At 37.7% G+C, this 26,768-nt stretch overlaps 1 protein-coding gene across 3 annotated transcripts in view; it reads right to left on the bottom strand.

Moving 5' to 3' along the window:
* The window catches only part of LOC117234671, a 349,263-nt gene that overhangs the window by 9,055 nt on the left and 313,440 nt on the right, over window positions 1–26,768 (bottom strand). For 2 of the 3 annotated variants that reach the window (XM_033496109.1, XM_033496111.1), the window contains exons 9-15: window positions 22,703–22,984; window positions 14,762–14,876; window positions 5,639–5,910; window positions 5,095–5,448; window positions 2,218–3,745; window positions 1,295–1,398; window positions 118–498 (exon numbers count right to left, since the gene is read on the bottom strand). In XM_033496109.1, the coding sequence (XP_033352000.1) occupies window positions 118–498; window positions 1,295–1,398; window positions 2,218–3,745; window positions 5,095–5,448; window positions 5,639–5,910; window positions 14,762–14,876; window positions 22,703–22,984 (3,036 nt within the window). The remainder of the gene's footprint in view (window positions 1–117; window positions 499–1,294; window positions 1,399–2,217; window positions 3,746–5,094; window positions 5,449–5,638; window positions 5,911–14,761; window positions 14,877–22,702; window positions 22,985–26,768) is intronic. The other variant, XM_033496110.1, reaches the window with a different exon arrangement.

A 26,768-nucleotide genomic window follows, 5' to 3' on the forward strand; every position in this document is an offset into this window, starting at 1 on the left:
CTTTAAAACCACATTAATATTACAAGTGAATTCTTCGTCTGTACATTTAAATGTCCCTTAAAAGCATAAGCATCTGTGATTTAACGATAATGTTATTCGAATCTCGATTGAACTTACCAGAGTGCGGTGAAGAACAGATTTGTCTTCGCTGAAGTCCATCTCCGTGACCGACGCGATGGCGTCGCGAAGCTCCCTGGTGTCCTTGTAATCCTTGCTCTCTGTCTTAATCTTTGGTTTACCGTGACGAACACGCAGTCTCCTGTATTCGTCCGGGCACAGCCTCTTCCACAGATAATAGAATTGCACGCATTGTTTCGCGGACTTGCCACCCACGTCTCGCGAGATCGCAGAGAAGTCCTTGTTGTACTTCAACAGGCCCTGGTAGAATGCGTCCATTTCCTGCGACGTCCATCGGTCGGTCTCGTGGCACTCGTAACTCAGCAGCGGATGTTCCGCTGGCAACGGAGGCGTCGGTCTCATCAGCTTTAACATTGCTTCCTAGAAACGAACAACGAACCACGTTGATACTATTAATGAAAGAATTTAATAAAAGAGAGACATCGAGAAGATGAGAAATCCTAGCTTTCTGTATTTGGAAAAGTTTCATAATAAGAGTATTACGAAGTTGAGATAAGTTTATGAAAATGACTAAATAGAAGTTAAACAGTTCAAATAAAATAAAATAGTTACGTATTAGTAATGTTAGAGAATGTGTTGATTTCTGTGCATGCAAGAGAATAAATGATAATGAAATATGGAAATACAAAGATGTATTAAAGATGATGATATTTCTTTGCTTTAGAACAGGAAGATATAAATCTATTCGATACTGGTTGTGAGTTAATTGAAATGTTTCAAACCATAACAAAAAGCGAACGATCAGACGTTCAATTTGATATAATTTGGGGCTATATGTAATTGATGAGAAACTTGAAAACGAAGGAAAATATAAAGTATGGAATATAGACAATGAGAGTGATTTCGTATATACATAGAAGATAGCAGAGACAGAATAGCACAGATCGAGTTCAAGGGAAAGATATCATTTTTTAATAATCCTGGATATTTCATGTATTTTGTATAAACAACCCCAGTGGATAAAATTACGAAATGTATGCAATATGTGAAAATTAAGACACTGGTTATGTACAATTTTGTTAACCTTTTTGTCTTCAACTACAATAATACATTGCTCAAAATTATATCAAGAGAAAAAGAAAAGCGAAAAGGGATGGTATAGGAATTTTAAGGATGGTGGAAATGGAATAAAGGAATTAAACTGAAAGAATCGTACATGAATATTTCCTTTGCACATGTGCAGCAGATGAAGCGCGTATTCTTTGTTCCTTCCTCCACCTGGTACCGCAGCGCAGCATGCAAATTGTAGGTACATTTCCACTGCAAAAACAAAAGTTTTTTGCTTCAGATACAAATTCGTTCGCGCGGAAACAACGCATTCTCTGGCGTGAAAGCGTAAACTAAATGTAATTTGTGTATCTGTAGCGTGACGATATTGCAATCGTTTTACGTATTATTCTCGTCTGTTTTATTACGATCTACGTTTATGGATAAAGTAATCTACTTATTCTTTTAATGCATTCCCTGCGATGCCACATAGAAACATTGGGAAACATTAATCAACGAATATCGATTATTTGCTTCGAGTTAACTTTATGGAAAATAATAATTATTACAACTGCGTTTCTTACGAAATTATTGCGTATGTAATGTGCGGTTGTATAATCACATTCTATATACAAAATGATACTTTCGATGAGAGATACACTGTACGATCGTTCACATAACCATCGTTTATATAACCAATTCCCTCTTAATTCAAGAATGTATATATACAAGCCAGAGATAGTATTGTTCATTGACATTAAGCCTCTAATACAAACGAGAGACTCGGAGGAAAGAAGGTACAAAAATCTTCAATTTGAAAAACCGTGGATCATAAAAAATTTAATTAAAAAAGGATCAAAACATTTTTACATATGTACACATATTCGTAAAAGCTTGGAAATTCCCAATAAAGTTCTCTAGCTAAATACCTATAATTGTAGATATTATATCTCATATCCATTTCGTCAGAAAGAAGAAAACAGGAAAAGAAAAAAAACATTTATCTCATTTCTCTCTCATAAAAAAACTCTCAATAAACCCAAGTCTCTCATAAACCAAATCCAATAACTTTTAAAGGCCGCAATTACTTACGTTCATTATCTGTCAGCACGTTATTTATACCAGGATCCCAGAGCAGATGATCAGCCTCAGGCTCGCCCTTTCCTCTATCCCCGTCACTCCCAACCGGCGGTATCGTCGCTTGGTACCTCGTCCCGATATTAATTCTCGGCGGAGGTCCATCGTTCCCTTGCGAATCATCCGAACTGAAGTCAGAATCTCTTTCATACTGATGCAGCCTGGCGTACAGTCCAGGTCCAGGTCTAGAAGGATCCAAAATCGGTGGAGGCGTGTAGCTACTATCCCAATGTCGATCGCAGGCCTTCCTCAATCTCGACGGATACGAGTGTGACGCATTCGCGTACAATCCTCCATCCATACGAGGCCTTTTTCTGCACTGCCTAACAGGACTGCCAGTTGGTACGTTACTAGGATTAAGGAAAACATCCTCGTCCAGAAGCTCTTCCTTGATCTGCTCCACCGGAATAGGCAAGTTTCCACTGACCGTTTTCTGTCTCATATTATTATTCTTAGCCACATTCGTTTGTATAAGAAATTTCGTCGGATTCACCACTTGCTGTTGATTGAACTGGCCAGCGTTGTACTGATGGTTAGTCTGCACGTTTAAGCCGAGATTCACAGTGACAGGTTCCATCTTCGGAGTCGTCAGCCGCATCTCTTTCTTGAAAGTCAACGCCGGGCTCAGAGAGCTCGTCTGCACCAGCACGTTCGTCTTTTGCAGCCCAGCCGTCTGAATCAGCTTGAACTCCCCGTTGTTATCTACCACGATACCAGCTAGGCTACCATTACCCAGTCCAAAATCGACCAAGTTTTGGCTGGTGATGAACTTGTACGATTGAAACTCGAATCGCCTACGGCTGGCTGTCGTGAAGTCCTTCGGAGTGGACGACAGTAGTGGGTCCTCCGAGTTGGGCATCATCTGATTCTGGAGAGCGTGATGTGGCGACACAGGGAAGCTGGTGCCCGTGAACGACACTGGTCCTGGTGACGAGACCGAGGACGGCGGTAACGAGGACAGTGGCGACGGTGCCGGGGTCGCCGACAAAGGGCTTGGCAGTGGAGAATGCGGATTCGGTGAACCGGATCCGTATAGATCAGCGTCTGCTTCGGATTCAGCTGGTAATACTTCACTCAGAGCTTCCTCCACCGCCGCCGCGGAGGACATCGTGGTCGCGTAAAAAGCCGCTGATAAGGGCGACGATACTTGTCTCACGCTTTCCGGGTCCTCTTGAGGACTCAATAGAGGGAAGCTTCCGGTTAAAAGGCCTTCTTGGCTCGCTGGTGGTGTTGGATATGTGAAACTTGGACTGTCGTGTCTCGTTAAAGGCGATGGCAGGGGAGACTGAGTTGGTAACGTGTGCGGGCTTTCTGTATATTGGGCACCGTAAGTACTGAATTCGGCTAGCGAGTCTGGTAACGGCGAGTTGACCAGTGCTTGTAAGTCGGGATTCACGGTGTGCTGAGATGGGTATCGGTCCTCCAGGGTGATGTCTTGTAACTGCTCGGCAGGTTGTTCTTGTAACAGGCTCGTTGTCTGAAACTGAATGGTTTGGTATATTAGAATTATTAATAATTCGTTAGACGATTATTATACGATGACACGATTTTTTGATTGCTCTCAAATTTCATACTGCGATTCGTGTTTAATACTTTCTAGAGTGTATTGAAATAATTTCATAAAAATCCGCCGAAACGTTTAAATCGATCAAACCCATAAACTATAGAAATTCTTATTCATAAAGTAACATTGTCCCAAGTTCCACCTAGGACACCAATCCTCATTCAGAAGTTCTCGTCAAAAATTGAATTTTCCAAGGGATTGGGGATGAAAAATTCGCGGAATAAAAGCGTTCCAATGGCACGTCAATGAATGCAGCCATTACGGTGGAATTTCATAGGTCAGACGTTAATGAGTCTCCTCGAAGACGAGAGAAACACGACGAAGAGGGAGAAAGGGAGGGCGTGCAAGATATCCGATGGATAGGTGGAGGACATAGACGGAAACGGTGCTTTCCAAACGGCACAAAGCATCGTCGACGTCATCGTCGGTGCAGTTGGTGCCAACTACTTAGATAATTCGCCTTATTAAATTCTGCGCCCGGAGAGAGAGGCGGAGAACCTAACCCCTTGCCCCGTCGCGTAATTGAAACTAAAGCGTCTTCGACGCTTGACACGGAACGAAGAACGGGGCGCCAGGTGTAATTAGCCCATCAAAGGATCTTGGATATATTCTGTTTTGACACAAGCGACGAAAACGCGGATTCTCATATCCGTTCGCGCGTCGTCGCTTTTAGCAATCTTCTTGCCATGTACTTTTCGGTGGATGGCAGTTGCGAGGCGAAAGTTGTGCGTGCGAAGCATTCGGGGATGAACGAACGAGAACGTGTGCATAACAATGAAGTTATTATTCTGAGTGTGTGTGTGGGGAATTTGAGGGTTATTACGGAGGTTTACTATGGAAATGTAATAGCAACTGGATGTTTTAATTATCGTTAAAGTTAGGTATCATCAAATTCAACAAAGTTGAATTTTGCTATGTGATTTTTGAATTTTGGATCATGATTTCCAGTTGATAAAAATGGTTCACTAGGTTTATAATCTTATTAAACAGTTACAGATTGATCGTTCAAGATTGTACAAATATAGTTTTCTTAGAGTATCAGTTTTCTATAGACAAATGTTATTTATTGAAATGTCAAAAAGGAAAAGAAATCAATATTTCATAGGCGAGCAGAAACGTTCAAAAAACTTTTATTTTTACATAAATTTGATAAATTATCACCGATTGATTCGTCGCCTGATTATACGACAGAGGTCAGAAAGACAGAGAATAACAAGAGACAAGATAGGTCAGGTAACAGAAACAAACTAGAAAAAAGAAACACTCACCTGAAGAGAATCCAATTGTGTTGCATGAAGCAGAACGCTGTCAGGAACTGCGGTGACTTGCTGGAACACCTCGTCTTGAAGACTTGGGCTAAAATAGCCACCGTCTTCGGAATAACCTGTCATTGAGAAACTGTCTGTAACTGTAGGCTGAGCTTGAGGTTGGTTATTTTGCTGCTGTTGTTGTTGCTGCGCCTGTTGCTGTTGCTGCTGTTGCTGCTGCTGTTGTTGTTGTTGCTGCTGCTGCTGTTGCTGCTGCTGCGGATTGGTGGTCGATTGAACCGATGTCTGATACGTCAGGTGCAATCTTTGCCCGGGATCGGAAGTCGTTCTCTTCACAGCCATTTTGGTAGTGCCCTGGAAGATTAAATATTTCTTCTTATAAAATCAAAATGTACATCTATTACGCTACACGAAACGTTATAAATTGCCAGCTATATTTTGGAAACATATAATTTCTAAATTTCTAAATATACAGCTATCCATAAGACACTTAGGAATGATATAAAAACGTAGGTAAATCTTGAATCAAAGAACAGAAGTGCACCTTCAAGATCATGTCGGCCAGCGCCTGCGCCTGAGCCTGTGTTTGTGCTTCCTGCAGTTGCTTCTGTACGGTGGCGTGTCCGGAAACCGTGACATTGGGCTGCCGGAAGTGCTCGCCATCCGAAAGTCTGCGGACCTTTTCCGCAGTGGCCAAAGGAGGCGGTGCTGGTACAGCGAAGCTCGTTTTACCGGAAATCTGCGACGCACCGTCGGCTTGCGTGGTAAAAACCGTTGCATTCGTACGAGGCTGTTGATTTGTGCTCGTATCTGCTGCTGAAATATGAAAGAATATTTTCTTGAAATAACTGTTCGCTTTATTTCTGTGTATTCGAGGCAATAATTTTTGTAAGAGATTTCCTTTCTACGATATGAAATTTGTTATGAGAAATGTTAGCAGATTAAGCGATAATAACATATATATCCTGTATTTCTAAAATATTCTCGTATGTTTCAACTATTTTATAATACGATGTTTGCTTTATTTATATCGTTTTCAATATTGTATTTTTTACATTCGATTAATATGGAAGTGCAGGAATATTAAATACAAAAATTGAATATTACTTTTTCTTCATATTTTCAGTGATAGATTAAAATCTCCTATAATTCATTATTTGACGCATTAAATTATTACGAATGGTTATTAATCGAACTAATACCATATGGATTGTATCGAATTTCCTAACGTTTATTCATGTTACATAAATACAGCTTTTGCTCTGCAATCAAATTTCTCCTGTATTTCTTTTTCTCGTATTACACGTGACTTCACTCTAATATCATTGAAACTCAAACTTACCGACTTATAAAAAAAGAGTATATGATGTATTTAAATTAGTTTGATGATTATATGTATTTCAAATCAATACACGAAGGACTAAAAGGAATTAAAATGTCTATTGTAGTACAAATATTAATCTTATTTGGATGCAGTTAATGCAATAAGTTTGAGAAACCCTTTGGAAAACCTTTAGTCCGCTTTTCAGTTATCATTAAACGATACTTCGATAAATTCCAATTCAAATAAACCGAATTATTTACTTTATCATTGCAGTTTAATTTCCCGGAGATCGGCGTGTGTGTTTGCGTGTAACTTGCGTGAATTTTCGTCGATAAAACGTGGGATCACGGCGCATGCTTCTCGAAACGGAACTGTACCCTGTCGATTCTACGAACGAACATATTTTATTAGTTAATTGAAGTACCTTGCGGACTGTGCCGTGCACGGGTCTTAAAATTAATATCAACTCGTTTCCAATTAAATATATCTTTAACGATGAAAATACTAAGCATCGATCATCAATTTGGAATTATTAAGAGAAAATTTTCCTGCTAGTAGAGCATTTAAGCACGACAACGTTATAACTGTGTTAGAATGTAGTTTGTAAACGATCCGGCGATATCAAAGTATTTTTATCTAATTTTATAGTACGACGTTTACTTTGAAAATTATATGAAAATTATCATATTAAATATTTTCTCTAATGACACATAACAGAGTGATGATCGATATGAAAAAGAAATATATTACGATCAATTAAAACTTTCCAAGTTAAACCATATTACAGACCTATACGCAAAAAATATCGTTTGTAAGTAGAATATACCAATATATAATCTTCCAGCAGACAATGGACAGCTACAAACACGAACAGGCATACAATTTTACATAAATAACGGCTTAACAAGAGAGAACTGCAGTAACGTTCTTCGAGCACGGCTTCTTCTTTGCCGAGATCTTTTTAAACGACTAATTGAAGAAACGAGAAGGGAGAAAATGAGGGGAGAAGATCAGCGAATGCAGCGGAACGATCCGTTCTCCCTGGCTCGTCTCAGCCGTACATATTCTCTCTTATAATGACGTTAATATGAATTAATCGTACTACCAGTTAAGCGAACGCACTTTCTAAGAGCGTTTCAGTTTATGGGGAATAAATTATAAGATCTGTGATCTTCTTAAACGAGCGCCGATTCCATCCATTTGTGCGTTTTTTAATTCGCCTTTTCACGACCGTACAAGCTGGAAAAGGGAATAATCTTCCGACGAAGGGAAATGGTTTTATTAACGTGTCTCTGTCAAAGAGCGGGACGCTCGTATTTATCTCGAACTCGAAAACATTTCGCCATTTCCAAGTAGATAGAACACATATGTAGAGATATATATTTTTTAGGGAACTTTTACTTCAAAGCATTAAGTAGAAAAGATTCTTGTAATTTAAAAGTACACTTTAATTTGCGTTTTTAAATTCTTCGTTGATTACTACGAAACGAACGTACTAATATGATTTTGTCGTTTTTTCGGTGTGGAATATCGTTTAATATTTATTGGTAAATTCGATGCGAATGATTAAAAGCATATAAACTCTGAAATTACTCGACAATCAAAAACCCGTGAATCAGTATACGCATACTTCAATAATGAATTGAACGCATAATAGCGAAAATGAATAAGATATTCCAACAAATCGGCAGGAAAAACAAAGTGAAAACAGGGAAGTTTCATATTTTACGAACAATACGTTGCTCGAAAGCATTAACGTTGCTCGTAAGCTCGAAAGCGTGTATATATCCTATATTTTTGAAGTATCTGCAGAACGTGGTACTTAATGATCACATGATCCTCATTTAAAATACGTATTCATATAAATACTATTCTTTTTATTTCTGGAAAAATGAAAATTCAAAATAAAATTCATTTATCTGTAGAAGACTTATTCGGTAGAATATTCCACTGAACGGCCAGCCAATTAGAAGTAGAAATCTCGTTTCGAAGCTTATTTCTTTAATAGAAAATATATCGGCTTTTTAAACAAATTTATATACGAGCCTATCAATTTATATACGAGCTCGTTCATTACAGGATGTAATTCAATTGGAAAATTATAGATAATGGACCAGATTTTTATTAATACAGTTACATACTGCTATTGAAGATTGATTATCTAAAACAAATATATAATAACAAAATTGAATCTTTTGGATATCAAACATTGCTGAAAATACGAATTTACATAAATCAACGTTATAGTCATTAAAGTCACGCTAGGGAAGGTTCAGTATATAGGTTACTTAATCGTGTCATGCTAATTCTAATTACGGTTATTTCATCATCATCTGTCATCAACACCGATAAACTATATATTATCTACGATCTAGTTTCCACAGTGCATATGTATATTTCCTAATTAGAACAACATGTATTGTTGCCATAATTTTGATCAAAATATTGTATTGCGTGAGAGTTGGTGGAAAAATTAGAATCTTGTAATTGTTAACAATCCATTCGTAAACAATCCAATTTAGTGAAAAGTATAACAATACGTATCAAAATACATGGAAAACGCTATAAACTTGCAGAACAACCTAATTCCTAGATATTCGTGTCCTATAGGGCACCTTTATAAAATCGATCAGTAGAATACGCGAGTGTGTGATCAGACGTCGCACATAAACAACCTCTACGAGTAACGAATTAACAGGAAACAATTTCCCCGTTGTAATACCGTAGGTTTTCCATCAATTCCTCGAGTGCGATCAGCATTGACAGCCGATGCATCCGCGGAGACACGACGCGGGGCTCGTTGAAAAATACATTTCGAGACGAGGAACGTCGTTTACGACAGCAACGAAACCCGACAGATATAAATGCGCGCATATCCTGGCCGAGGCGCGAGAAGGAAATGGGATACGTCGAGAGTGTGCAGTTGTGTAGGGCGAGAGGAAACTTTTCTACGACGATATTCCATGAATATTTGGCCCTCGTTCTGGCTACGAGCCCGTGAGTTTCACTTCCTCTCGGTTTTTTACCTTACGTTATACACCAGAAACCGCGAGTTGCTCGACGTTTTTGCTCATTGTCGACATAGCCCACGCGGCCAATAAATCAACCGGAAGAAATTAATATCCGTCTTTGACTATTGCTTTTCTTCCCTCTGGGGGTAAATTGAAATCGTTGTAAACGCTTTTGTTCGACCAATGGAGATGGAAATTGTAACGAAGGCGATCGATCTCCGTGCAATTTGTCGTGCGTAGTACCAACAACATTTCGACGAAATTTTCTGCCTTTTTTTTCTATTTTCTTCCGCTACCTTTACCACACGAGGAAACGCTGAATTAAGTGGCGCAATGAAACGACGCTAAATTACTCTTAAACGAGGAAATAATAAAAACCAGGTACCAAATTACATTTGAAAAATAATATTACAATCGAAAGTAAATACTAATTAAAACAGATGATATTCCAATCGAAGAATACATAATTGTTATTTTTAAATGTGAAACATTTTTTGTATTTTAACGAACGTTTACACAAACGTGCATATAGATACAGAATAAAGCTTACAGAGGCAGCTGATCGATAAATCAATGTTTCATATTAACCCGCCGAAATTCACGCAGTGCTCGACGATGGAGCCTCGTTACATTTTTCAGTCGGCGCTTCTACGCATAACGTTATGTGGACCGCAAATCCATTTGATGGCCGCGCATTTGTACGGTCACGTAACGACGTAAATCCGCGCGGGCGAAACCGCCGGGGATTTTTGCAAATTGCCAATCATTGATCGCGGTAAAAGCAGATTGTTCGCAGTCCAAGGGGCTCTTCGATGTTGTTTTTACTTCTCCGCGAGGAAATCGTTGCGGCTTTCGCTATATCGGAGGAAAGCATGCGGAAAAGTCGAGTGGTCGATATTTTTTCAAGGTCTTCGCACGAGAAACCTCGATGGTTGAAGTAAAAGAGTAAATCGTGGCGATCGAACGTTTAAAAATAAACGTAATAAAATTGTAAATAAGCAAATCGAAACGATCTAAATTGCGCCGATTGGATCGTATTTGTTTATTTTTTCTTTTTTTGTATTCTTTTAATTCGCAGGTTTTTATCGAACGATATATTTGACGCCGCGTTACTCGTATTTTTATTTCGTAGAAAAGCATATTTACTGTTTCAAATCATTAACTCTGGAATATCGCAAAAAGTTATAGCTTATCGTTATTTGTGATTTTGATTAAAAATAAATAGGTACAAAATAGATATGAAATTTTCACGATTTATCGTCTGTTTTTATATCGTTTCTAAAACTAACAGAAAATCCATAAAAATGTATTCTTATATCTTTTGAGTGTGATTTTCAATTAATGACGAGTAGTCGTGATACGAGAAATTATTGTTGACGAAACGCTCAAAACGAGGCATAACTTGGAAGTAATATCGACACGATAATTCTTCAAGTAGAAACGACGATTTACACAGAATTTGCTGGGGATCCTGGCGGACTACGAGCCACTGCTGACGATGCATAACTCGATGCTGGGTGCATCGCTGCAATTCAATGGAAAGTACGATAAGATGACGGCGCTAGTTATGGGGAGCCGGTAAAATATCGTGGTTATCTGCTGATCGTTGCGAAAGTTTGGCAAATGGATAGAAAATATGTGTTATAAGAGATGATAATTTTAAACGTTTTCGACAGTACGAGGCATAATACCGTCAATAAAAGCGAGAAATAATTATCTTTTCCCAACCTTGACGAATGGTTATAGCGATTAAAGAATTAAAAATACTATTTTCAAAAAATCTAATTATAGAATTATAGCTTATAGAAGGAAGAGAAGACTATAAAAGACTATCTGTTCATTTTGAGCACGCATAGAAAATAAAATTAAATAAAGAAATAAATCGTTCGAGCTGTAATGTTACATTCGAGCGAATTATTTTTAATGAATGAACAGCCCCATGACCGATGTTTCATGGATTTTAAGTATTTACACTGGCATTATCGTTGCAAATTGTTTTAAAATTCGCATCATTTCTGTTATTACGTTATTACGAGCGTCATGCTTCGGCGCGTTTGCACGCCTGTGATCACTTATTCATTTACAATCAATTTATCTGCTTATGAATGTTTTGTTCGGTGAATACGTAGTTCCCCTAAATACGCAATGAATATTTATATCGTGTTTGCTGCAACGCGTGCCGTGTTTTCATCAAAGAACTCGCGTTCCTAACCGAACGATTTTTTCCTTCCCCTTTTTCCTCGTTGCGATTATTAAAATGAATAATCGTGTGGCGTAGAAACGGACAGTTAGGAAAAAGGCTACGCGCGCGCTAAGCGAAGAGCGATAGCTTTGAAGTGGAATAATAGCTTCATTGAAACGGAAATTCTATCCGTGACGTGGAATTTTCAACGTGTAGTGGAATAAATTATATTTTGACGTGCAATTGTGTTTCCTGTCAGACGTATGCATACCGGTGAAATTAAAAAGCAGCAAAACAAGGGGAAATGTCGTTTTTAGGCACCGTTTTAATTAACGCGGAATTGTAAATTTATAGATCAAGCGAATCTTTTTACACAGAAAGGAAATAATTATGCGAATATTAATGATAATATAACGGGAGACGGAAAGGTATTTAATATAACTTGAATAATATATTAAAGGGACGTAAAAATTAATATTGGTCATTCTAGAACTGTATCTTATTTTTTAAATCAAAAGTATCAATTTTTTCGAGCAATCGTATCTGATTATCGTCGTCTTAGAAAGAATCTCTACTTCTTAGTTAAATAAAGAATTCCAGCTTTTATTGCTAGAACTATCAATAAGTAGAATATATCAGGCTTCTATCAGACCATAAGCTGTAGCTCGATCATGAGACATTAATAACAGTTCACGAACATTAAGGATTTTTATACTAAAAAAACGAGTAAAATTTTCCAATATAATAATATCACAGTAGAACGTAGATTTTGTATGAAAACTATTTATCAACATATAGGATAAATATGAAACATGCGAAAGCAAAATATTTGAAAATTGTCGTTCAACTCGAAAAATGAATATGCAACATATTTTCCAAGAAAGATTCCGAAGAGTTTCAATGAATTTCGAAATATTTCGAAAGATCACAAATCAGATTTCAAAATCGTCGAATTGAATTCACACGTCAACGAAGCGTTGTCATGCTGTTCACTGTCGTTTCTCTTGAGACTCTGACCAAACATCGAGCCATTTCGTCGTCGACAACTAACTCAACCAGAAACCATCCTCTAATTGCATCGATGCGTCGACGACGGACGACGCGACGCGATGCGTCGTCAGCAAGCGAACAGTGTCGAACGGTCGATTCCACCAAATTATTTATCGATCGATTTCGTGGCCTGCCACTATAGGCTCGACTGGTTGATTTTCCAAAAAATAAATGCCAACAATTCATTCTTTATCAATCCGATGATAAACCAATCATCGACTGACTCGTAAATTTATTTCAAAAATTGAGGTGAGACACGGGCACAGCTAACCAATCACTTTTTACGTATCTTTTGCGTTAATCCACACGTTTCCGTACTTGCAAGGTCATTTGTTTTCTCCTATTCTTTAATTTGCGCTTGGCATCCTATTGTATTGAAAATGGAAGTATCAAAAATTGAAATATCGTATTAAAAATGAAACAATATTGCTAAAAACAAAAATTGTACATTTACGATCGGATAGATGGAAGAAAACTGTACGTCAAGGGGCGAGTTTAAGTAGACCAATCTCAATATGGAACGAGACCGGTGATCCACGAAGAATCATCGCGGAAGAAACGACGGTTTCGTCTCGCGTTGCACTTGGCAGCGGTCGACGACGAAATAGCGCATAAATCGTTAACGACGCGCACTTTGTTACAAAAGCGCGGCATCCGGCCACCCTCGCGCCACCCTACGCCACCCAGGACCATCGCGGCACAGCTTGATTTATCGTTCGAACGTGGACAATGCGAGAAATATTCTGGCGTGCTCGCTTCGTAAATCACGATTCTTCGGCAGTGCATAGAGCGACGAGGAGGAGGCGCGATTTCTCGCTGGCTGGAATATCACGCCAGCTTCTGGCAAGTGTACACGGTTTTCACAGGCGGACAGACGTAGTATGTAGACACGGACCAAACATAGACATAGACGCAAATATAGACACGTGTATAGATACAAGAGACACGGACACATAGAAACATGGATAGATACGAAAGAGTAAGGAGAAAAGAAGAGAGAGGAGATGGGATTGGATTGAGATACGCCGTGAATCGCATGAATCATCGGAATCGCGTTCACGAATTTTGTGTTCTCAGCGTTGCCGTTCGAAGTTGATCGGATTAATATCTTGCTACGGAAACGACTCTGCGAACATTGATTTGAAGATTAACATCGATGCACTTTTTCCAGCATTCTACATTGTATCGTGATTTTAATAACGTATATAATTATTTACAATGATAATGATGATGGTTTTCTATAACATATGATATAACGTGGATTGTATTGAACGTTATGTTATGTTTATTTTCGTACAAATCGTATTGTTATACAACGTGCAATTATAGTTTTCCAATAGGAACGTATTTCTAATTTCACGGTGAATATTAAATATTTTCTGAGCTTAAATGAGATCGAAATATAAATATGAAGCAAAGAAAAGATAATTTACTAATTCAAACTGTTATTGTATTATTCACCTGTGATTATTCTAATCTTTATCGCGATTATATTAAAACGTCTTCTCTAACGCGTAGTTACGCTCTCGCTATACTTGGTGAACGAATTCCATGTTCGTTCAAGTTGCCCTAGTTCCGGTCTTAAGTATTCGCGAGTATACAGAGTAGCTCAGCGACAGATTCTCTGTAACCAGATGTCACGTTAGACTCCTGAATGTGTCTAAGGGAAAGTTAACGTAACTCGACAGTTAATATAACTCGGTCTTGCTCCTTATGATAGTTCGCGAAATGTATCTGTAGAGAAGACAGATCGCGATAAAGAGAGAGATTGGGAGGAAGAAAGATAGACGTAACCCAACCGAGATACGTTTCAAGGCACATAAATCATCGTGATCGTATTTCTATTCCGCAGGCTCTTTGAATTTTCACGTTGTTTGATATTAACGTCATTATTCGATATTTCATAGAACTATAAATTACACGAATAAAAGATATTTCTACCCTTATCCTCCTTTCTTTGGAATTCGCGTTTATTGTGTTGGACTTATTAGGTTGGTGTATACGAAACATCGATACTTGTTATTAAATTTATGTTAACATTAGTTATAAATATTATTGCGAGTGGCATGCTTTAAAATACGAGTACCTAATACAACTTACCAGTCGTTCTTTTCTGTATGATCTTTTCCTCGATCAGCGCTCTCACACTGACAGACGCGGTTTGTAAAGGCGGACCGACGACCTCCTTCTTCTCACTTTTCTTATTCTCAGCATCCTAGAATAAGTAGAGATAATAGGCGTCTATAAATTTCATTTCAAATCAATGCTTTTGTTTATCGTAAATATTTAAGAAAATTAATATTTTAGAAGTTTTCAGACATTTATCTTAAAATTACCAATTGTTCCTATATTTCAATTATGTTATAAAATTTGTCCTGTATTTTATGGAATTAGGTGATTTTTGTCCAATCAAAAATATTTATATTATCCGTAATATGGTAATATAATAATATTTATGCTAATAACTTTGATATTGTTCGTCATAAATTTCCGATCAAAAACATTATTTTAATTCTTTTTGATATGCATATACATGCACTGCAACTTGAATGACTTAACAGAGAAAAATAAAGAAAATAACACATGAGTTGACGTTAATCCCAACAAGTCCACGTTCCTTTCAATTGTCCCACTACTTTGTACATTGAGATATACGTATAATATAAACAATGAAAACAATCAGGTAAATCAATCGGTATCAAAGATTCGGAATAAATTCGACGCAAATATACTTTCCTAATTACTAATTAGCTCATTTGACGAATCTACTACAAGTCTTGGTTATCCATCGAAAGTTCGTTGCGCAACACGATTCTATTTGACCTAGTTCAACATTCGCGAATGATTCAAAATCTAATTTTACAGGGCTTGTATTGATAAATCGATTAGAATGTTAAACGATGCTTAAACGCGACAAGAGAAAGAAAGAGAGCGAGTAAAGAAAGAGGAGCAATCCAGTGGAAAAGTAACATGGAAAAGGGGCGGGGGAGGCAGAGGGATGTCCGTGGAATGAGATTGAAGAGATCAGGCGTTTCAAGCAGGATTATAAAAGAGAAGGGAGAAGATAAAGATGACAGTTGAAGAAAGGCTAGACGGGGAAGAGGAAATGACTGAGCAATAGTGGTCTGTATTATTGGTTCTTTTTTCTTTGTTCAAGAACGTTTTTATATCTCTGCAGTCCTTTCGTTGTTCTAACTGCGTAACCCTGCTTTAGATAAATTTCTAATTCTGTCTGAAAGAGGTAGCATTTCAAAGAGAGATTTTTTTTGGAACAATATAGACGTTCTCTGAATTAAGGGAATAAAAGAATCCTAGAAGTTTGTTACGTCAATTTCATAAAATAACGTCTCATTCGATTTTCGACGAAATTTTCTTAGAAACATTCACAACTTATCGTCTGTCGCGGATATATACTAACGCGTTGACAAATGTCGGAAATGGTGATCATACGAGAAACCTTCGTATTTGTGTGAGGAATATTAGCACCAATTAATCATAATGTTTGATAAAAATCGAGAAACGAATCAACTGTGATATCTCCCTACTTAAGATCGCTCGAATGATCTCTTCAAGGTAGATCTCTTCAAAACTTGGCCAACTGTTCTTGATGCCAGTTCAAATGCATTACTCCGCGTTTCAACTCTTCGATTCTCCAATTGCAACGACTATACAATCGAATCACATTTTCGGACACGTTGCTTGGAAAAGTATCATTATCGTGATACGAGGCAAAGTAAAGTAAAATCTCTACACGCGCGAAAGTACAACGAAAACAGGCTACAGAGTGCGAAATAACGAAATTTTACGGTAACCAAATACCGGCGATCGAATTAAAACAATTAAATGAATTAAAAGATTAAAGAGAGTTTGCTTAGCAACGAGGATTCCCTTAATCAAACCGAAAGCCATTAATCACGAGTACACCCACAACTCTCTGATCACACCACTGTCCCCGTTTCCTCAACAAATCTTAACTAACCAAACGCATCTCGAAACCCACACGTCAAATGCTCCCCACGCGGCCCATAATCCTCCTCTCGTCTATCATGGGTGCAGCCGGTTAATCGGAAACGCATCCCTCGCCGACCGATACTTCGATCGGGTACGACTGGTTCGCAGATTAGTGGTCCCGATGAAACGAAGGGTTAATTGTGCCAGTCCTTCGGACGCCGAGGCGGCAATTAGCATACGTCCACGTCGGATGTGCTATATATCTTCGTCCTGTTTCACGTGAGAGCCAGTCCCCTTCGAGGAACCATGCATCACCGTGATACGCACGCTACGGCGTCCACGTTGTCATCTTGATGAAACCTTAATGGCGAGGGAGCAAGATAGAACGAGGTGGAGGAGGACTACGGTGAACCCGGTAATCGCTGATCGTCATCGTGCTCCTCAATTTCCTACTTCGATATGTAGCTGGGTTTCTCTGTGCTTTGTATGCGAATATCTACGGGACGTACTAGAAGTCGTGATAGGATTGCCAAGGGGGTGATTCGAAGGGGATGAAAAAATACGTCGAGATTATAGTATAGGGTACATAAGTTTTGATTCGATATGTTTAGATTTAAATTTAGGTTCGATGTTCCCTCTTTTAATTTTCATATTGCGCTTATGCGTGTAAATTATGGCATAGATTTTTAGATATGGTATTCATTTTATATTTTTTATATCGCACATATTACATAGATACATTTTGTACTTTGGCTGCATTTTTCGTGGACCATTAAATCGAGTTACTTGAATATCCAAACGAGGATATTTTGCTTTTTATATCAAAAATATTGATAGAAATATCGATCAGTTAAATATTTCTTATTTTCTCTTCTAAATACTACAAACCCTCAAAGTCGTAGATTCAGTCGTAGATACCCTTTTTCAACACTCTGTACAGAGTATATATTATGTCACGTATACATGTGTGTGTGTAATATATAATATAATATATATAATAATATATATACTATAGTAATATATACTATGTATTCTTGTATTTTATATATATGTATGTATGTGTGTATATGACCTGCCGCGAAATTGAACTCTGTCTTTGACGTGGCGTACCGCGCTCGCTTCATGAATATTGATCGGCTGCCGTTAATGCGCGGAATTGATTGCGGAACGTTCGCAGGCTCCGACTCATCAATTCGATCCGTGTCGATTCCAGCCCCGAACGCGAGTTCTCTTGTGTGCCGTAATGTACACACGTCTGACTCTTTTTTTGTACTCTCTTTTTCCCCCCTTTTTTGCTCCCGTTTTTTTTTTTTTTTTTTTTTACCACGTCCCTCTCGACACAGTTCGAACACAGGATGCTTCGTTGCGTCGATCTGTAAGTGAGTTCGAGAGTCGCCTTCTTTTTTCTTGTTTTAGTTCTTTATTTCGTTGCTCGCATATTTTTTCATCCCCTTTTTTGCTTGTTCACTTTTGTGTTTTGCTTTGTTCGATACAGTTCGAATAATAGAAAATCGATCGCCCGATACTTTTGTGAAATAAAGAACCTCGAGCGGTGACTTTGTATGTACAAAGCTTTGTTTGTATCGATTGTATCGCGTTCAATATCACAATACGCTTTCGACTTGGTAAATTAACAAAATTTCATAAGAAAATTGTATCGTAAGAAATTTTGTACTTCTTCTCTATACTAAATTCACATATTGATTGAATTTTGAATTTATGACATGCATAACATTTCTCAACAGTTTCTAACATTTCCAATCAAAGTCTGGTATGATTTTATTGCAAAATTTAAATTTTTTAATTGAACGGTATGACGGATTCGCGATTAAAAATATGATTGAATTCCTAAAAAAAATAAACGAATTGTTAAATTTGTTAAGTTATGACGAACGAGATTAATACGATATGAAGTTCGTGCTGATGATGTAAGGAACGTATACGTGTATAAATATTAATATCATTTTTAGTTGGATACCTGACTCCTTTTCCTTTTTTAATATCGAGTGTTACTATCGATCACGATAAGAGTTACTTTAATATTCAGATAACGTATTTTTACTGATGTTTAATTAAAAATGCGGTTCAACGATAAAAGAATTTCAATATGAATAGTATCGGAACGGCATATAATGGATTCGATGGGATTTTTAGTTTAATAATGAAAGAACAGACACATACAGATTGGAGAGCCGAGGAATTTCATCAATTTTCTTGAATTATACAGTTCCGACGTATCGAATTCGCAACGAAAGATTAAAAAATATAATTATTATTTTCTCCATAGCGAAACGCGAATAAATCATCATTATCCGCCTTTCTTAATGACTTTATCCTTAATTCGAGCTTTAAATTGCTCCCAATTTCTATTGGTAATCACAGCAATTGTTTCTAATTTGTCTCATAAATCCTTCCAATTTCTCAACAGAAAAGTTAAATAGGGCAGCTAATTAATGTTAAAACACATTCGCGATATTACATCCTTTGACACGTGTATGCGGGATTATGAAAGATCTGTTGTAAAGCTTTGCTATTTTTGATATACCTAAATCCATTTCAATGGCATGATAATAATTATTTCATATATTTACTTTCTTCTATATATGTATATTTTTACATTAGTTTAGATTAGTTTAGATCAGCAAATTTCACCAATACAATCGTGACAGTCACGTCTTGTTACGATGTTGATGAAATTTCAGAACGTTTTACGTAACACATAACAAATATGTACACATGGAACTCTTTTACGGTAAGTGTCGAAATTCTTCTGTCAGCCAGTGTATATTTAACCTTACTACTAGCTTCCTAGAATAGCTTCTCTCATATACCATCGTAGAAATCAATGGTGTTTTCGGTCGAACGAAACAGAACCACTACTATAAATAGAGTTATAATACTAAGTAGTTTCAACGGTTTTTCATTCAGGTATATCCGAATTAAAGCGTGTTATTTTTATTCTCAAGAAGAGAGGGAATAGAAAATCCAGATGCGGACGCGCGTTGGAAAATGGCGCGTTTCATGGAATATGTCGGTTAAATCGACATCCGTGCGTGGAAATTGTCGGGCCCGAAGCGTTTAAGGGACGTCGCACGAGGAACGGGATTCACGTGGACTTTTAAGCAATACGAAAGTGCTCGGCAAGTTAGTTTCAGGTCGAGGTTGAACATTTTTCGTCCGATTGTCGGAAAAGCTGCGTTTCTGCGCAACGACCGAGAATAATCCACGAATAAATAGAATTTCCTCGATTATCTCACGAATATAAACGGTATGAAATCGATGAAAAAATCAGCTTGTGTGTGGGATCACGTGTATTTTCCTCCATTTGATAATTCGTGCCTACTCATCACAGCTTCTACTTTATGCTCTCTAAAAGATAGATTATCCATTAATCGAAGGAAAAACATTCGTGGGAAATTCCATCGTTCTTAGTTCTCGTCCTTCGAAGATTCCTCTAGCTCTCAATTTTTCACATCGACTACAGAAACATTCGTAATCGACATAGAAATAATCAGCAACCTGCACCAGCTATCTAACACCGATCCGGAGAACATCTCCAGGCAATAGCCACGTGGTAACCCATTAACGTTGGACAAAGTGCAGGCGAACCACGTATTCAGACGTCGACTACAAATATATCCGAATGCACTCACGCCTCTGTTCCCCGGCCGTGAACCATGAACGTTCACCTCGTGTCCCTGAACGGCTACGTGGACCTCTCTGACGCTTGATCGTGAACACGGTCACGACGAACATAAAGGCCCCCGGCCGCGAGCATGAATATGAATCTGTGTATGTACACAGATCAAAATGAATGGATCCGGACGCTGCGTTAGTGCATGAACGGAAGGCTGGACGCGAAGCCTTGGATACGCTGGAATGCGCGTGGATTCAACGTACACACACGTACAGGGATGGACGAGAGAGTGGCGAGTTGAAAACTCCGGGTGCAGTTTGAAACGAGAGCAGACCCCGTTGAAAACCCAGCCGGTAACCGGTTCAGATTCAATCTACATAATGGAGAAAGCTCGAGACAATGTTTGCACAGCCCTCTTCGACCGTGGCTGCTTCCCAATCTTTCCGTCTCCAGCCGCCACCGTCCAAGCAAAGAGCTTGTTAATGGGTTCATTTGGATTCGATCATCGCCTTACCATTCCATCTCTCGATTTTATTCTCTCACGATCTGCGCTCGTTTACCTCTTGTCTTTGCTCGATCGACCGATTCCTAACTTTTGAGTTTTTACTTTTTTTTATCGAAGATGTGTTTCAAGCGATAGTCGCAAAGAAAATTTGTGCGAATTGGAACGTCGAATTAGACGCGAGAATCAGCTCTACTACGGAAGCGAATTTACGAAAAAACGACGAATTTCTTGCAAAATGTAGAACGATACGTAGGACAATATTATTGTTGGAGTAGATTTACGAAACTCCAACTTATGAATTATTTTTAAAAGATTTACATCTTCGTACCTAAAAGATTTTCGTTTTCAAGTATACGATATTAACATTTTCCCGATCGATCATAAAATTATCTTACAATTAGAAACTTATCAAAAATATACTATCGCAGGAAATTGTCGTTTTCTCGTTTTGCGATGCATCTGCAGACGATAATCGTTGCAGAGGCAGGAAAAAAGTGAGAAGAAATCAGGGATAGGATCACGAGGCGAGATCTGCTCGATTTCATACTTTTCTTCCTTTTTCTCTTCTCTTCGCGAGCAGAGAGAATCTGAACAGAGAGGCTCTTAATAAGGTCAAGGAAGAGGCAGGCTGTTGCAGTCGTCGGAATAGAAAGATCAGCGATTCTGCCCCCTTCTTTCTTCCTCTTCTCTGATTCCACCCCAGTCGCTTCTCTTCTCACTGATTAAAAATGTCTTAACGAATGGCGCGGCGTGTCGTTTGTAGGGATACGCTGAAAAAGATTCGCCCCAAGTTTTTTCTCGCCATTTCGATAGAAACGACATTCAACGTAAAAACGTCGTTGGTGGAACGATAATATCGTAGAATTTACGCGGATATGGATAACGAAAGACGAAGCAACATTTCTCGATTCTATTAGAAACTGGATGTAAGTAATAAAATGAACAGAAATTGTAAATATACTTTTCGATTCTATTGGACATCTTGTTCCATTTTTTCGTCCACTTTTGATCATCTATCGTTTTAATTGATATCAACGAGGAATTTGACATTTTAACAAAAAGAAGACTTCTTGTTTTTTCCTTTTCAGTGATTATCGTCTCATGTATCACGAAGAAAGGAGCGTCGTAGAACGTAACCGGTCGAAATTTTCATGAAATCACCGGTTGATTGCGTTTCGGTCGTCGAGATTTTCATGAAATCACCAACTGATTACACGAAGCTCTCCGTGCGAGTTTCTGGGATTGCGAATTCATATGGTAATGTCGCTGAACCTTGCAGGTTGCCGTAGCCTTTGGTAAACTTCATGAAATTCTTCTTGAAAATTCAATTCTGCCCCCGCGGGATGAAACGCGGTTCGTGGAAGAGGTAAGCAAAGCCCGGATTCCGTATAATTTTCATCTCGAGACCGTCTCGAGGAGAATTGATGAAGCAAGCGGAACAAACGCGAGACTAGAATTAACGACTCCTTCCTCTCAATTACTTTATCTCGCTATTCTTGTTTTCTGATATGAAATATTGCAAATTTTTATGATGATTCCTAGGATGATTCTTGCAAAATTATTAGCTGCAATTATTATATTATAGCGCTCGCAACTTTTGTAAAATTCTTCATTGTAACCTTGTCGAAGATTATTGTATTTTATCATTTACACCATTGTACTGATTATTACTATGTTTCTTATTTATATGATTACTTTTATGTAATTTATACAAAAATAACGATTTAGAAATCTGAATACGGTAAATAGAAACGCAGAAAAGCAGCAGTGCTAAGAAAATCTGGGTTATTAATACTTTATCATAATATTTCAATCTTATTAGAATAAAATATTGTCCTTTCTTTGAAAATATTCTTATAATACTATATATAATACTGTGATAATATACTGTATACGTAATAATACGAAAGAAAACACTTGAAAATAGTGGAAAGCGTAACTTGTTTACCTTCTTGAAATAACCACCATGGAGTCTCATATGACCATTGAGTGCCGGTATATTTTTGAATTTTCGATGGCACAAATTGCATTCGACCGGTTTTGGCTCGGTCTGCGTCTTGTTGGACGCCGTCACAGTGCCTGGGGACGCCGAATTTCCCGGCGACGGACTGCTTTTCCCCACATTTCCGCCTCCTGGCGAATTAGCCTGTGTCTGTTGCTGCTGATGCTGTTGCTGCGGTTGCTGTTGCTGCTGTTGCTGAGCTTGCTGTTGCGCTTGCTGCTGTTGTTGCTGCAACGAGAAATAAATAGCTGAAATTATTAGTTTGTTATTGAATTTATATATAATATATGAAGTAAGTTCGTGAAGTTGTTAAATTTCTTCTCCTTTACACTTTATGACTTGTCTCAAAATATCAAAAGAGTATCATATCGTTTATTTCCATACGAATTATTTGTTAAATATTATGCTTAATGTTTTTATATAATACGTTTTATAAATCTAGAGAAGATTATTTAAATTATGCTGATATTGTATATACTGTTATAATTTATAGGTGGTATTGCTGCTGGTATCAGCAATGCTAACTAAAGTGGAAGATGCGATGCTTCAAATGTAAAGGGATCTTCGGAATAACATTTAATTCCATAGTTCAAAGTGCTTCTTTGCCTAACAGAGTGCGAAAAGAAGAACGAGGCATTCTTTTCACACTAGCTTTGACAATTAATAAAAACATCTTCGGATTCAAGCATACTTACCTCCACAGCTTTGAGACACCAAACGCTTTTCGAACGATTACCATGAAATTAAATATTCAACATTGTTATCGTTCCTGATATCATACAGCTTCTTTTTCTTCTCACTGTTTTAATGGTTTCTCATACATATATTACAGTATGGTGTTTCTCGATGACAATTTTTATCATTGTTCGAGTTTATAAAATTAGCATTCGGCAAGATATTATTTCATTTGCAATCTTCAAAATTTAAATTCTAGTTTGTCTTCGAGTGAAAATTACGTTTAAAAGGTAGGCGCACATAACTCAAAATCAATTCAATCGATAGAATTTTTGTATCGTTCGTAAACATTTTTCATTCGACTTCAAACATTTGAATATCGTAAAGATGAATTATTTTTTCTAAATAGAGGAACTTTTAAATACTTTAAAATTCGACATACGACTCGTAGTAAACTATGTATTAATATTTGCAAGTTTCACCGAGAAAACGCGTAACACACGCATGACCATACACGTGCATCCATTATTGTTATAGCAAGAAAATTGAAATTCTTCGAATTGTGACAGTTCTTCGGCATGAAAGCTGCATATTTGAGCTTCAACCAACAAGAATTTATCGCTCGGTGTAATAAAAATTCTAATAAAAGCGTATGTTCGTTATTTCATTCCCTTTCTTTCTCACATACACGTTTTTCGTTTCATCGCTTTCACAAGAATAATGAAGGAGTATAAAGAATAATAATAAAAAAAAGAACAATGCACGTAAATAATGCGGCTACATGGAATATAGAATTCCTTCTGCCCTCCAGTGAAGTCTTTCCATGAGTCTGTTCTCTTTTCTCTCGCCTACTTCAAGCTCTGAGGTAACTTTGTAATTTCGCGAATGTTAAGGGAGAAACGACGATGCCGGCGGAATGGTTAAGTACAGATCGAGAACGATGCAACTTGTTACGTGGCGTATTGTTCTGTAATTTTCGTTTCGTTGCGAGAGGTGAGAGGAAGTTTCCGTTTTATTGCAGTAGATGAGAGCGTAGGAAGAAATGCTACAAGAATATGTGTATTTCCATTCTCTTGTTATTTTCCTCGGCAAGTTGCAAAAATAACGAAAATTATATTATTCAGTATTCATTTCATTTTTTACGTTGATGGAAACTTTTGGCTATAGAGACGAAGGACAAATTAAATTAAATAGCAATTAGTCGAGATGTACGTCAAATTTATCAAAAAATACACGTAAACTTTCATTATCCTTTTATTTTCATGGGGAAGTTGATAGGACATTGAGTTCAAGTAGAATAGAACCATGCTTAGTCAGACATATACTGCATTCATAGCATCAAACGAAAGTATTCATCGAAATTTTCATGGAACCACGTTAATTATAGCTTTAAAATCGGTTCCCTATCATACAGGAAGTCGCGTCCATGCAACGCCCAAACGAAAATTAATCTTCATTTAATTCCTCTGTAATTCCGGGCCGCGTTAATTCTCGTTACGCCTCTGACCCCTACCAAAGCTGATTGATTCCGAAAGTAGACGCAGGTTTCATTAAACGTCGAATTAACGCGACGAATTTGAAACGATCGATCCTGCTCGTCAAAGCGAAAACACAGAACAAGTTTCGTGAAAACAGCACCGCAGCGCACACACTTATAGAAAATTGGAAGGTGTTGAAGTAATTACTTCAAGATAAACTCTACACCTTTTCTTTTGTATATCCGTCACTTGGAGACCGCTGTTACGAAGAAAATAGAATTTGGTGAAAAAGATTCAAAATAAGGAGAGGTCCATATTATTGTGCTCTTGAATATAAATTTTGTTTTGGGTTACAATATCTAAAAACGAAAGAGCTATAATTAGATTTCTGTTGCTGTTACACATCAAGGTTAACTTTTTGGTAATGTCCTTTGCTATAAATATATGAACGTGCTCCACTCGTTCCTCTATCAGTCAACCTCAACAGAAGGTAATCAAATATAGAAAATATTTGCGAGAAAAAAAATATTTGTGAGATGTCAACAAAGACTTTTGGCATCAATGACGCAGTTTAGTGATAACTACATTATCAGTTACGGTCATCTATAAACAAATGCCGGTTTCATACTTACAGGCCTGATAAGTTCAATCTTTCGTAATCTGGCGCCATTCAGACGATTAATAACATTCTGTGAATCTTTTCGAAATTTACATCCAATAAAAGCTGAAAAATGAAAAGTCGACAGAATTTATGAGACAATCTACAGGTTTACTTTACCAGCTTTAGCGTATAGCGAGAGTAATCAGCTTTAAACTCGCAGACAGTGGAGGTCAGGTCAGAGAATGTGTTTATATGGACGGGATGGTTAGACGAGGATTTTCGAGAATTCTGTTGGTGTGCATCTTCCTGGTACAGGATCTTGCCGCCGCAAGCTCATCAGTATTCCAACGACGATCTCGACGCTACGATAAATCGCAGAGCATCGAATCCGTGCGATTTCAGACTACAGTGTGCAGTTCAGAGTGAAGTATTGTTCGAGTTTTCTCGAAGGGACATTCAGCGTATTAGGGAATCGAGTAGCTCGTTCGATGAAAATTTATGGATAATGTATGGCTATTCGTCGTAGAAGATGAAAAATAATGGAAGAGGAAGCAATAGTCGTATTTGAATGTTATAGATTAAGGAGAATATATTCTTGTATACGAGAGGTTCCATATCGATCACTCTTTTCGTTTTATCTTTTCGTACAATATATTATCATTGTCGTAGCAACCAAGGTACATTATTTTTGTAAATTTTTAGCATCGATGATGACGTTTCTAGAAGCTAGGAATCAAGTGTCTCCTTAGATATATTATACGTCACATTTCGTGAAAATCTTCGATTTTAGTTCAAATTAATCAAGATGCAAGTTCCTTACATTTACAAAATCCTATCAAAATTCATAGATAAACGAAGATAGGAAAATCTTTCACCAATAATTTCTGGTCTACTTGAAAACGTATATCCTATATAAATCATTAAATACCTAAACGAGTCCCTACTTATATCGATTTTCCCGCGTATGTAGCGTCAATATCATAAAACCGAGCATTTACTTTGATATTTCTAACATCCACCTTTATCATTGTCACAGCACTTGCTTTGAAAACGTACTTCATCTCAATCCTATAATATCTAGAAAATAAAGTATCGTTACGCAGCCGATTTCTCTTTAGTAGCCAGCAGTAGTAGTAGTAAGAAATTGTGTGGTATCCAGCTTTATCAAAGCGCAGGAAAAGTTGATTCGACATTCGTAACGCGCAACCACACGTTCATCTTGCGTGGAACGCATCAGGCTCGCACGTTCTACGGAAGG

Source organism: Bombus vosnesenskii, unplaced genomic scaffold (assembly GCF_011952255.1).
Source record: "Bombus vosnesenskii isolate JDL3184/JDL3185 unplaced genomic scaffold, Bvos_JDL3184-5_v1.1 scf7180000013306, whole genome shotgun sequence".
Lineage (NCBI taxonomy): Eukaryota > Metazoa > Arthropoda > Insecta > Hymenoptera > Apidae > Bombus > Bombus vosnesenskii.